This window comes from Physella acuta, unplaced genomic scaffold (genome assembly GCF_028476545.2).
Source record: "Physella acuta isolate Inbredline_101_S28 unplaced genomic scaffold, ASM2847654v3 ptg000174l, whole genome shotgun sequence".
Classification (NCBI taxonomy): Eukaryota; Metazoa; Mollusca; class Gastropoda; family Physidae; genus Physella; species Physella acuta.
In genome coordinates this window covers 637,924-652,378 of record NW_026731693.1, presented here as the reverse complement: position 1 = coordinate 652,378, position 14,455 = coordinate 637,924, and the positions used below count along the sequence as shown (strand labels likewise).

At 36.4% G+C, this 14,455-nt stretch overlaps 1 protein-coding gene across 1 annotated transcript; it reads left to right on the top strand.

Annotated features, from left to right (window-relative positions):
• Positions 1 to 5,179: 5,179 nt before the first annotated feature.
• On the top strand, positions 5,180 to 13,834 carry LOC131936271 (uncharacterized; the record flags this gene model as incomplete). Its single annotated transcript, XM_059293183.1, has 9 exons — positions 5,180 to 5,306; positions 6,446 to 6,611; positions 7,100 to 7,347; positions 7,843 to 8,097; positions 8,477 to 8,856; positions 9,188 to 9,376; positions 9,985 to 10,102; positions 11,854 to 12,008; positions 12,752 to 13,834. Coding segments are annotated over 9 exons (1,744 nt in total), but the record flags the coding sequence as incomplete, so codon positions are not given.
• Positions 13,835 to 14,455: the final 621 nt, after the last annotated feature.

Sequence of the window (14,455 nt, the reverse complement as noted above, 5' to 3'; positions counted from 1 at the left end):
ATAATTGAACTTAAATAAATGTTATTATATAATATTTTGATAACTTCATTTAATTTTTGTAACTGCTTTTCTTTCGCTGGTCTTGGCTTTACCGTTTTTTTTGTTCTTTCAAGTTCAGACATTTTAAAAATAAATTAAAAATAATAATAGATCCTCGACACTCCCCATATTCCCTCAGACTAACCGCAACACATTATTCGTGCTACAACATCACTATGCTGCTGCCCCTAAATGTAAGTTTAAAGTTGGTCAGTAGAAGTTTTTACACCAAGCTTCTACACAAATACTTCTACAGTGTTTCTTCCAGACTTTTTTCTTCGTGGGGGCACTTGAAATTTTCGGGGGGGGGGGGGGGGGCGGACACTGTTAAAAGTATATATTTTCTGTATAAATTATATAAATTTCATTTCGTTCGGGGGGGGGGGGGCGCGGTAGTTTTTTTTCGGGGGGTTTCGACACCCCCCCCCCCCCCCCGAAGATATGCCTGGAAGAAAACTCTGTATTTCTATTACTAGCTTTATTACGCCGATCTTCTCGTTCAGTTGCGTTCTACCGATACTTGCCATAAATAAGATTCGTTATTTGGCCTTGACCTACATGGAAACCCTTATACGGAATTTCCACTTACATAATACGTGCTTGAAAAAAGGAACCAACGTACCCATTTCTGCACGTGTTTGTTTTTAAAAATCTTTTTCAAATAGACCCAAACCTAACAGGGTAGCTGACATAACAGTCAAGTTTTTTTTTACTAATGACTTAACAAAGGAAAGTGTCCCCCCCCCCCAAACTTTTTCTCCCGTGCCCTAGCGAACACCTTTTGTTACCTGTATCCAGTTGCCGTGATGTATTGACATGTCGCCCGTGGCCTGACCGCGGGCTGTCACTGGCTATTGTGCTTGAAACATCCTCTACCTGGACCGCTGAGATGGACTCTCTCCCCTCCCCCCACCAAACCCCTAATCCATATTGACACGTTAATCTTCTTTTGTACTGACCCCCCGCCCCACCCCCTCTTCTTCCCTAACATAATTTGTACAATTTCAAAGTGTCCTTTGACTCACCCCTCCCCCCCTTCCCCATACCATAATGGTCAAACTATCACCGTTAGCGACGCAGTGGAAGGTACCTGCTAACTAGGTTGTCAAGCCCCCCCCCCCCCCGGGGACTGTTTAACTTGGCAATACACCTGAGCCGAGTCCCGCAAGAAACGACGGTCCCCCCAGTCGCGTCAAATTATGATCAGGCTATCGGTCACTTCCGGTATAGTTTGTCTCCAAGTTTCTTCTCCACCGCTCTGTTGATGCATACAGTCGCTGGGGTTCTCAACGTGTGAATGGGGTCTACACGATTTACTTAATGAGCATTGTTGTCCCTAGATCAAGAAAACATTGTGATTTATTACCGTTTTTTTTTAATTTTAATATGCTTGATTTATATCATATCTTAATGAGGTTCTTTTAAAGTGCGGGATGGACAGTGTTTCTTCCAGACTCCGGGGGGGGGGGGGGCGGACACTAGTAAAAGTATATGCTTACTATATAAATTCCATCTCGTTTGGGGGGAGGGGGTGGCGGTAGATTTTCATCGGGGGCAGAGTGGGCCCCCCCCCCCCCAACTGCGGACTTTGATAGATTTATTTTAAAACAAAAAAAAAAACCATAATGTACATCTGCTAGTGTGAGAAACTATGGCTCTCCTTAAAAACTGCCGGAAAAATTTTGGTTTTCTTTGTTTTATTGTAGTCTAATCAAGTGAGGGCGCCTAGGGTATCCTTACAAAGCACTGAAAAACTGATAGTGGCCACTGATGTTAACACTTCACTATTGTCAAGTCCCTCGTTGTTAAGTTATTGATAATGTGGATTCGAATAGAAGGATGAGGAGAATTGTAATAGAAAAATTGCATTGGCATATTATTAACGATAGCGTGATTTAAATGCTGTAATTTTTTTTGTTCTGTTTAGCCTTTATGGTTTGTCCATAAATGACGTCACACTCTTTGGGGAGGGGAGGGAAATTTTGTGACATTGTGTGACGGGGGGGGGGGGTGTAGGGGGATTTTTTGACGATGTGTGAGGGGGGAGGAAACACTTTATCATTTTAAAAAGTAATGTTAGAAACCAAGTGTAGTGGTTAGTTCAGGTTTTAAAAAGACCGTTCTTGTAAATGGTATTTGAAAAGTTCAGTAAGTATTTTAGAGAAAATATCGATGTTATAAACATTCATTTAAAAATTGAATTTCGTGGTGGGTTGTAAGAGATGGTGGAGTGGGGGTGGTCTTGCTGTTTTTCACGATGTGAAGGGTGAGGTAAACATTTTTAAAATCGTGACGTCATTTGGGGATCACATCTAACGTGCTAAATAATGCAACCCCCCCCCCCCCCCCCCCCCCCCCACACACACACACACACGAGTTTTCAAGTTTTTCTTTACTGTTGTGTTCAGCAAAGCTTGCTGATAGACACATCTGACTTCACTTACAACAAGCTTTCAAATTATGAACTTGAACAACATGTCGACCCAACATTTGTCCATTATGTTATCACGTGAACAAGTTCACGGTGACAACAAATCGTGTCAACATATCCTGGCCAGTTCCAGTTGATATGTTTTCAGTTCACTTCACTGAGTGATTGCTTTAATTGTCAGAACCGTGGAGAATTTTTCTTAAATCGTGCGATGTTTGACTGTTTCTTCAGTAGACGGAGTTTGATTATTTGTATCACTATACAACACTGATTATATTTTAGCATGGGATTATTTATGGCAAGTAAGTGGAGATCTTGGTTGTTTGGTTTGGGCGGTTTAGTTACAGTAAATATGCTTACTATCTAGTTCTTAATCTTTTACGAGACTACACTACGCATACTTCTGTGTAAGAGAGAACAACATTGAATATAAGTTTTGAAAGTTGTCCTTTTATAATTTATTGATTTATTTTAAAATAATAGTTATATCGCCTGGATATAGTGTGATAATATATAATTGTTAAAACTTGCACCCTTATTTATGTTCTAATTTCTTTACTGTAAAGAATAGTGGTTATAGCGAAGAAGTCATTTTTTTTTATAGCCGCCCATGAAATCAGCACGACGGGATGCCTTCCCTTGTATTTAGTTAGCGTTTCGTGTGGGCATTTATTTGTCTGCAAAAATTCAGGTCCAAGTTTTCGATTTTGCCCTGCTTTTTGTGTTACTCAAGCGGCTTGTTCAGTTGTGTCTTAACATGATTTTCTCACCTTGTTTTTTTTTTTTTTTTGAGTATTCTTTGGTAGACTTTAGAGAAATCCCGTGCTAGCGAAAAATATAATCATTAGTGACGTCGGGATTAGCTCATGGGGAAAAGGGTGTTAGAATTCCATAATTTGTATTCAATAATGCTAATAAGATAAATCCTGCGTATAGTGGAGGTAAATATGGAAGCGAAACAAGCACGCTGTTGCCTTTTGCTGTAGAGAACAGTAAGAGATGGCTGTCATTTTTTGAAAAGGAGGGGGGGGGGGGTTAAATGGCGGGGTCTAAACTCCCCCCCTCCCTCCTGCTTACAGCGCTAAAAAAAGAAAAACACGAATACGATAGTTGTATAATCTTTTAAATTTTCTACTAAAAACGATTTTTTTTTTTATTTTGGCAGTTGATGCGACAGCTCTAGAATAAAAAAAAAAATAGTGACAGTTTACATGAGTGTCTGGTGGAGAAGTGGTCACATTTTTTTATATTGCGGCTGGGAGAGGTGGCTTTTGCCTTAGTGTAGGGGAGGAGTGGCAAAACCCATTTGTCGCATCTTTAAACATGTAAATTCTGGGGCGTAAAACTAAACCCGCCTAAGTGCTAAAATGTGTAGCCGGGTCGTTGTATAAATCAGTTTTATCGCTTTTTCTTTTCTTTTGTCAGAAATCTTACCTGATCTGTATTAGTCTTGAGGTTTAAAAAATAATCAGGAAACTGTTGGTATTTTTTATGTTGAGTTTGTTTGCGAGATGAAAAATGTTTTTGTGGGTTGAAAAGTTATCCGGAAATAATAGTCATAAAAAAAAGGCCTAGCCCTCACACCCAGGCTGTCCCCAAATTGTGGGGTGGGATGGCGACGGTCATGGGGATGACTGTTAGATGACCCTGGGATTGTTGGTCGCGTCGTGGGAACCGGAAGACGGGGTATTGTGGTGAAAGACGTCGGAATGCCGAGGTGTGGGGCGGGATGTGGATGGGGGGGGGGGGGTGAATGGAGAAAAGAAAGTTGGAGTTTGCTGAATTTTAAGGTGGAGATGGGGGAAGTGTATTTTAATGGGTGGGGCAGGTTTGGCTTAAACACCGTAATTTTATGGAGGGTCAAGGTTGTTGGGTGATTCACCGGAGTATTTTTTAGAGCCAGTATGCAAACGCATGCGTTTTTAGCTTTTTTTCACATTTTGAAAAAAAATATCAGAATTTGTCCCAACATTGTAATAAAAAATTACAATTCCTACATATCCTATAAAGTTATCAAAGATTAATTTGCATCTGATTATGTTACTTGAATCAGCTATGGTACTAGAGTCAACCAGTGTTTCTTCCAGACTTAAAAGTATATAATTTCGATTTCGTTGGGGGGGGGGGGGGGGGTAGACTCTTCAGGGGAAGGGGGGAGATGTCTGGAAAAGATGCTGGAGTCAACTTGAGTACGGTATTCATTTGTATGGTCCCTAATTGGATGCTTTGCTAATTCGCAACCATTGTTGCCATATTTGGCAAAAAACGTGGGTCGGGCAGATTTATGATTAAAGCGAAAAGCACACAACACACGAATTTTGGAAATTTGATTGTGAACGTACCCACGTTTTTTGTCATCAAATGTATGAACAGTCATCACAAGAACCTGCACAGCTCGAGGAAGCACAAAATCTACGAGCAGTCATTGGTAGATCCCCTAGGGTCGGAAGAAAAATTTATTTTCTACTTTTTAGTCCACAAGAAAAACGTGGTTTTTTTTTAAAGTTTTTTTTAAGTATTTTTTCTATTTTGTTGGATGGGGTAGCTGGTGAAAAGGGGAGGGGGGTGGTGGACATTCCCTCCCTCAGCAAAGTTTCCACAAAAAACCACTGATTGTATTCGCTAAGTATAAGACATGACATTTACAACTTTTGTATTTAAATTTGTTTTGGGCATACATTTAAATCTATCAATTTTTTCCCCCAACAGATTCACTGCTGTGTCCACTGTTGATATGGAATTTGAAAGAATTGACATGAACCAATGTCCAGAGATGCAGGGTAACCCCCTGCCTAATGCCTTCGCTAACACTGCTAGGTGTCGCCCATCTACAACTGTAAGTTTTCCTGATAGCTTGGATTCTACTGTCTAGATCTAGTCCTAGTTTGCTTAGCTGTAATCATATGGTAGCTCATGGTTGCTAATCCGAAAAGTCCCGAGTTCGAACCCTCGGGCAGATGAGGCTCGTTAGCTGGGGACAGCCACTCCTCTAGGAGAGACAACTCCAAAATCAAACAACTGCTGCCTTGTAGTTTGTTCTTGGTTGGACAAAGGCTATGGAAGCAAATCCAAAAAAAGAAAAGCAGGCTGAAATCAGTGTCAATGGCCTCAATGGCGCATAACCAGTTGAAACTTATCCTTAATTGTGATGGAGGCGTGGTCGAGTCTGCAAAAGCTCATGGTTTAAATTCGAAAAAGTCTCGACTTCAAACCATCTGGCAAATAAGGCTCGATCCCTTCCAACACTAAAAATTAAGAATGAAGAAGAAGAAGAAAAGGTAGTTATGGGTCTTTAAGTTAACCCATTGAACTTGATGGTAAATAGAACATAATGTAGAGTTTATCTGTTATGTGACAGAAGCTGGTGTGGTCTAGTTGATTACGCTCATGGTTGCTGAACCGATAAGTCCCTGATTTAAAAAACCCTGGCAGATGAGGCTTGATAGCTGAAGAAAACAACCGTTCTTGGAGAGACAAACTCCAAAATCAAACAACTGCTGTAGTTTGTTCTTGGTTGGACAAAGGCTATGGAAGCAAATCAAAAAGAAAAGCAGTCTGATGTCAGAGTAAATGGTCTATATGGTGCATAACAAGTTAACACATATTACTTAATTGTGTTGGACTGAATCCCCTATAATTAAGAATGCAGGAGAAGAAAGAAGTTATATGACCGTGACATATGATGGTATAGTGTATTGTGACTATAGCATATGATGGTATAGTGTACTAAGTACTATTCCCAGCCGCCTTTACTTTCCCATTTACGAAATAAGGTACCATTTAGAGCTGTGTGGGCTCAGGGACATCCTCTAGACATCCATCCAAGAACTGAACTTGAGACATTCTAGTTACCATTACAGTCCTGCTTGTTTTGTTAAGCAATTTCTTTTATATTTTCTAAATTTTTGTCTTACTTTTAAAAAAGCTAGTTCTACTATAACTATCTCTTTAAAAAATGATTTATGTGCTCTACAGTGTGAGCCTCTGATGGGCTTTGGTTTCCGTCGCGGTGGTTACCAGTGTGTCTGTAACCCTGGTTACTACTACCCCTGGTGGCATGACGGGCCCTTCATGGGCCTGGAGCTAGAGCAGGCCACCAGATCTGAGTGGGAAGTTGGATTTGACTGCCTCACTGTAGCAGGTATGTTTTTTTTTATTCTGGAAGTTTTGATTTGAAAATACCAATTTTTAAAATCTACTGACTGTTTAATATCTTTTTTTTTCTCTCAATTTAGCATATACTTCTAAAACAAACATAATTTAAATCAACTTATCATTTGTACTTTAATAAAAATGAAAATAGTCTAGGATAGAGGATGTAATAAATTGTAGATTGGAATAGTATCTGCATAATTTTTTATCTCTAATATTACTTTAATAAAATTGAAAATAGTTTAGGATAGAGGATGTATTAAAATGTGGATTGGAATAGTATCTGCATAATTTTTTATCTCTAATAAAAATGTTAAGTAATATAAGGCATGTGAATTTTAATATTTTTTTAGCATAATTTTTATCTTTCAAACTTGTTTATATTTCAAACTTGTTTATAAAAATGGATATAACACTGAGTGGGTAATTAGAAAAACATGGAATGGATTATTTAGCACAATTATTTTCCTCCACCAGATCGACAGGTAATTCCCAATGTGATGCCAACATTTGTGAGGAAAAGGAGGTCAGTAGCTTCCAGCAAGGATCTCTTCCTACAGGAAGTCTTGCCCCAGAATCAGAGCCCACGTCTGACCAGAGCCTTGAAGCGGACGCTCATCCCCAGGATCCAAGAACTCAGAGAAGAGTTCCAGCGCCAGAAGAGAGAAGCTGATGCTGCCAACCCTAAAGTTACCATCAAGAAGAGATTCACCGCTAAGCAGAAGGTGCTGTATTCATCTGTTGATTTTAGTAACTTTCAATTGTTGCAATTGAAATAGTAGTAAAGTTCCTTTCAAACCTGGCGGTCTATGGGGTGAAGTACAATTCACTTGTTTCTGTGACCTCGGCATATGAAGGGATAGTGTGGTCAGCACTATGCCCAGCCGCCTTTACTTTCCCTAACGTTAGTTAGGCACCCATTAGAGTTGGGTGGATTCAGGGATGGTCTACTGACTTGAACCCGGATTCAAACTCGAGACTTACGTGCTAGCAGTCCAGCTCTCTACCGCTAGTCCACCCCGTCCCTCAGTTAAAATAGTAATACCAAGAAAGAAAGATTCTTAAAAACAAGGCATGTTTTGCTTACTACTCAATGTTTTCAAAAACGTTTAACATTATCTACTAGTTTCTCTACATGTCCTTGCTAATTATAAACATATTGGAAAATAATTCATGGGTTTTAAAGTGGTGTACCTCATTCTTCTATGTTTTGTTCTCAGCCATTCGTCAGCACCGCACACAGGCGCCAGAAACGCGAGGCCACAGACGAACAGGCTGTGAACCGCATGATGAAGATCCTACAGAGGTACCAGCAGACAACTCCAGTGACTTGCAAGGACATGAAGGCCTACGAGCTTCTGCTCCCCGGTGATGCTGCGTATGGTATGAACACCCAGTTTGAAGCCCAGGGACGCACGGCTCTGCGTCTGGCCCATTTCTTGTCAAACTTCTTGCAAAATGTGGACGAGTACGAAGTGAGTGCCTTTGTTTCTTGAGTTTCTTGTTTGTTTACTGTCCAAAATCAAGTTATTTGAAAAATCTAGAACTTTTTCCTTTAGAAATTTAAAAAAGATCTTTAAATACTGATAGTATAGTTTTTTTTAGTTATCACTTTTAGGTATATTATGGTCAGGGCTATATTTGTAATTAAAGAAATGTTAAGACAGTAGTTCTGCCTCATGCAGAACTACTCAAAGGACTGAAATAAATGGCAGAAAATATGAGAAAATTAACTTTGATGATTAACGGTGATTGAATGAAGATAATAGTTGAGAAATGATACAACTGCATATAGTTAAAAATACATTAGCTTATTACTTAGTATAAAAAGTTCACTTTCTGTTCAAATTTTAGGAATTCGGTAATTTGAGAGGCGATCGCCGTTTGAACGAGTCCCAAATTTTTGCCGAAGTTGTTGCCAACGTCATGGCCGACTGGAAGATAGTCGGCAGTGGCGTCTTCTTTGACCGCTACAAATTCCGCATGTCGCCACCTGTCAACAACACTGACCCACGTTTTGTCAACGGCATCACAAGAGAGTTCTTTGGTCCCTACGCCTGGAAGGTCAAGGCTACAGGTGTTGGCAGTGTGGGAGGGGCTGACTTCTTCAGGGCCATGGATTTCGCTGGCTTTAAAACTTACTACACTAATGAGCCTTGGTTCCGGAGCATGAAGTCAAGATGGGCGACAAACTTTGTCGCCTTGAAGAAGTTTACTGCCAAACCTATGATCAGGTACAAATAAGTTTCTAGTCCATGCATTTCTTTTTTTTTTGTTTCATAAGGGAAACATTTTCGCTTAACGGGTAGAATATATTGTAAAACTGACTTTTTAAAATTAGTTTGCAATAAAAACCTTTAAAACTGTTCTGTGTATTAAAATGTAGAATTTTCTACAAAATCTAAAAATTCAAGCAAAATGTATATAATGGCATGTTCATAAATAATTTCTAACACTGAGCATTTTTTCATGGTAGAATACTTTGTACTAAAGGATTGCAATTACTTTATGAGAAAAAATTGAATATCTCATAACATAAATGAAAACCTTTTCATATTTCCTCAGGTCAAATTATGAAGGCACCAGTCTTGTTAGATTTGAGTACTACCCATACACCTACAAAGCAGCCCAGTATGAAGACGGTGAATGGCTGAGGCCCCAGTTTAAATGTGATGACAGAGTTAACACCTGGGTTGTCACTTACCTGGCACCATTCTTTGGCAAAGATGATATTAAAGAAAACATCGAATTTAAGTGAGTCATTTTGGGGCACTCACGTCTATAACATGATAAAACATAACTATAATAGAGTTAAAAATAGATCCCTTTTAGATTTGTGGATTTTTCAAACTATTGTAGTTCTGAAATGAAAATCTGGTCACCTATACATTAAACTAATCGTAACTAGAATGTCAGGTTATTAACAAAGAGTTAGATAGGGTCAGTATACTTTGTATAAAACATAGGCTAGTGTAGATGAAGGCCTGTTATAATTGAGGAGTCCACTTGCAAAACCTATGTTACTTCTGGCTGATTTTGAGGAAATTGACTTTTAAATTCATTTTTGGTTTATTATTCTTAGTATTTTTTATTTTTTTACTATTACATAATTTATTTTAATGTATACCTTTTTGAAAAAAAATAGTATACTACTTTAGTTGCCACTAATTAAGAAGACTAGATAGGAATAAATCATTTTTTTCAAAAAGTGGAATTAGCAGGTTTTGCAAGTGGACACATCAATTAAGCTTATTTATATTTACTAATGCTAGTTGATATTTTAAAAAATTACCTCATTCTCCAACTATGTGTATCGATTTCTTCATTAGAAAGCTTTGAAAACCATGACCTTGACATTTCAGGGGTGTTGTATCTGTGGATGTTGCACTGAATGAGCTCAGCTTGAACCAGTGTCCAGGAGATTTCCACACACCCAATGCCTTTAAAAACACAGCTCGTTGTGACTTTGAATCTCAATATGTAAGTTTTCAAAATTTTGTTCCTTCAACTCCTGAATTTTTTCTGAGCTGCTTTGATATTTATTTACTGCACTGATTTACATTTTTGTTTTAGCATTAAATCTGCATCGTAATTCATTTTTTCAACTGCACCTACATTTTCATTTATTGTAATACTTTTTTACTGCACTTTTTTTTACACATTTTTTCTGCAATATGTTTCCATTCTGTGCTCAATATTGTTTCCTTCCAGCACTTTTTAAGTGCCCAATGTTTGAAAATGTGTTGAAGTTATAAAGTAAATTAAGATATTTCACCATGCAATGTAAAAAGTCAGTTGAGCTGTTGAGGAAATCTAAAATTTGATGTTTACTACATAAATTTCAAGCAGTCAAGTCACCCATTATATCATGAAAAATAATTTTAAATTGAAGGACAGTTTATGCACCTTTTTATTTCATGAATTAACAAATCATTGCACGTTTGTTCATATTGAACTTCTTTAGGAAAGTGTCCAATTTTTTTTTTCGCTGATATAACTATAATTTGCCAGCACTTTTCTTTCTTGCTTATTGATATAACTATTCTACATATGTCGAAAAACACTATTTTTTTTTAAAATTACATATTCCACTTTTGCCTGTCCTTACAAAATACATCAGTCTGGCTGCTTATTTTTGTTATAAAAAAAAAACTTTTGACAGGTTTTAAAATAACCTAGCTTAGATTTAGGGAAACCTATTTTGACATTGATTATAAACTGCGCAGAAGGGTGTAAGGAATGAGAAAGTCTCACCCAATTAGTAGACCTTTCTCATGGTAGCCAGGCGTCACCTGGTCTGTCCTTTGATTTTTTAAAAGTGGCAGCCTCCAGCTTTGATAGACACTAATTGGCTGTCATGGTTTTGCCTTGTCCTGTTTCATTTCTTGTTGGGCTCACTTGAGGATGAAAATGTAAGGGGCATCACTCTCCCAGTTTACTTGAAGTTTGTGGTTTAGGCGGGTTGTGGGACTTGACTTCAGTTGTGCATACTGTTGTTGCTTTTGCAGTTGACTTTTATGCCATGTATTTGATCCATTTAGTTGTTAGTATTGTATGTAGATATATAGAAGGGAAAGGTATAATTATGGTATTTTTTAAAAAATACATTATCAAAATAAATATCAGTATTATATTTAGATTAATTTTCATTTAACATTTTTGTAGTCTTTAAGTTTAATTTTAAAAATTGTATTTTTATATTTTTAACTTCGCATTTAATAACTGCTCAAATGTGTATTTAAAGTTATAGCCCATTAATGTAATGCTTCTTCACAGTTGTGCTAGCACCTTGTTTTGTCTGCCTGTTTTCGTGTATTGCTATTATTTTAACACTCCTGTTCCTGTCCTTGGCACTGGCGGAATAGTCACGGGATGAAGGCAGTGATTGTTTCCTGGTGCCAATAACAGTGGCAGCGACGGTCGACACTGATGACAGGAGCAGAGAAACGCTTGCGCATGCTTACAATTTCTTTTATTTTTATGCTTATTTTAATTTTAATACTAATTGATCATTCTATCTAGCCATAAATACTGCATTATAATCTCATCACTTAATTTTATTTTTAAAATTATTTGTTAGATAATATTAAATTTAAGCAATTTTAGAGAAAAATTTTGTAGTTAAAATTTTGAAATTTTTAAAAATATATTATTTTATACTTAACATTATACAATACATATGTTTAAATGAAACAGCTTCCTTATCTTTTTTTACTTAAATCTTTCTTCAGTGTGTTCCTGTCGAAGGCAGAAGGTATCAAACTGGTTATTACAAGTGTGAGTGTCGTCAAGGCTTTGAATACACTTTCAATGATCTCAACTGGTACTTTGATGGCCAGACGATGGAACAGGAGTTCAGCAAGATGATTCGAGGCCAGCCAAACAGGTCTGTAGCTTCTTGCAATAAATATTAGACTGTTTGTAAAGAGATGTGTAATTAAACCAAATATGTTTATATGGTTGTACCATACCTCAATGGGGGATGGACTGGCCTTGTGATAGAGAACTAGATTACCAACCTGTAAGTCTCAAGTTTGAATCAGTGTTCAAGTCAGACCATCCCTGAGTCCACCCAGCCCTGACGGGTATCTGACTCAAGTTAGGGAAAGTAAAGGTGGTTGGGCTTAATGTTGACCACACTAACCCTTCATATACCGACGTCACAGAAACAGGTGAAGTCTACTTCACTCGCCCCATAGACCATCAAGTTTGGAAGGGGAACTTTACTAACATACCCCAAAAGAAATACTGTTGATGTATTGATCCTTTCTGAGAATATAAAACCCTTTTAAACCAAAATACTCCAAATTCACGTTGTAAAGTTAGACAGTCAAAAGGATTTTTATTAGCTGTTTGTGTGGCTGACGTAGTAGAGTACCCACCCTCTTCACTTTCCTCAAGCAAAGTCTGTTTCCTGTCATATGGGTATATCATAGAGACTCATCCCCACCAAACTATCTAAATGTCTTACTTACATAAAGTTAAATGCTAGTTCAATATTACATTCTCTAAATGAGTTAAGAACCAAAAATACTTCAATTGCTTTATGCCCTGCAGATAGAATCTTCCTCATCAGTTACACTCTGGTTAGTTCAGTTTTTTAAAAACTTTTTAAATATTTTGTTTCAGGTTTGAGACATTAAAATGCCGTAAAGCAGGAGCCGCTTCAATCACAGCCAGCCTCACTTTAGTAATCTTAATAGCTTTGGTAAATTTGTTGTGGACTAGACAGTGATATGGTAGTTTAGAGACAGATGCAAATGTGTTGATTGATCTGTGTGCTTGAGATTTTTTTGTATATACAAAAACACAATGAAATTATTATTATTTTTGTACTGGTTTTGACTTTTTCATACTAAAACTTTAAAAACTCATTTGAAAATCATAGCGATGTTTTTGCAGCTCAGTTTTAATTTTTATATAAGATTAGATCACACTGACCATACCTGAAATACTGCCCGTTTTTAAGTGCCACAACAAAATTTCTAACACTTATTTACCTCAACTTATGATTTTTAAATCTGCTAATAATGCTAAAAATATTTTGTATTCCTAAAAATCTAGCTGAAATTAGTTAATTTTATATTGTCCTTTTATTTCTTGCATATATTATCTAAGGTACAGAAAAGTCCAAGAAAAAAGACTTTTTGTTAATGTAAATAGTTGATCAATATATATTTGTAAATGCTTTGTTAATGTAAATAAATGTTTATTAACTTCAACATAATCAATTTTAGCCCTGAACATTGAACTTTATGATTTTAGAAAAAAAGTATTTAAAATAGTCCTGACAAGTTGATTCACTCTTAAAGATGGAATGTGAGTAGGGGTTTTAGGGGCTAGAACTAAAAAATCAAATTTGATGTGGAAAATTAAGATTCAGCATGAAACACTCATCCATCATTGTAAATAGTTCTTTCATCAACTGCAGCATATTGTGTTTGGTTGTTTATATCAAGACAATGACATAATGTGTATAAAAAGCTTATTTTTAAATCTTATAGCCGTATGCAAGAAGAAAAATTACTTTGTCTTGTTTATATACTTTTACAAAAGACTTTGTAATCTTTATCTGAGTGTTAACATTTTTTTTCAACAAAGTAAATTTTAGTTTATTTTTTAATGCATATTATATAGTTCATTCACATTCCAATATTTCTACAATTTATTCTGTATGGAAAGATTATGAATTTATTAAAATTTTTATAGATTTGTTGATCTTTTTTAATTTTTCATGATTACATGTGTCTACCATTTTCTGTTTTATTAGAGTCAAGGTAAAAACACAACACTTAAGTTAAGCTAACAATTTATTGTCCATTTGGTCAAGAGTATATTTATAAATGCTTCAAATATTGCACAATATCAATAAATATTTCTCATTCAAGCCCTTAGTAAAACTAAAATATCTGGAGTAATATACATTTATGTTGAAAACAAAGCCTGGTAAGAAATGTAAGAGAAAAAACAATTTGGATATTAATTTTACAACTAATGCGCAGTTGCTGTTTAACATGTGGACCAGTCAAGATTAAATGAACATTACACTATTGTAAATAGACAAAAGTATGTACAAATTTACATTTTAAAAAAAGTTGTAAATTAATACTGCTTACATATTATTCTAGTAAAAATTTTAAGTTTGAATACATTTACAAAGAATAAAAACGTACAAAAATTTTTGCTCAGTTACATATTGTTTATACATAAAATAACTAACTGGAATGCTAATAAATAATTGATCCAACAGTAGTGAATTTATGTAATGCTAGCTACAAAGAGGGAGTGGGAGAAAACAAGTTTAAAAATAGCAAATAAAGCTATATCAATTCA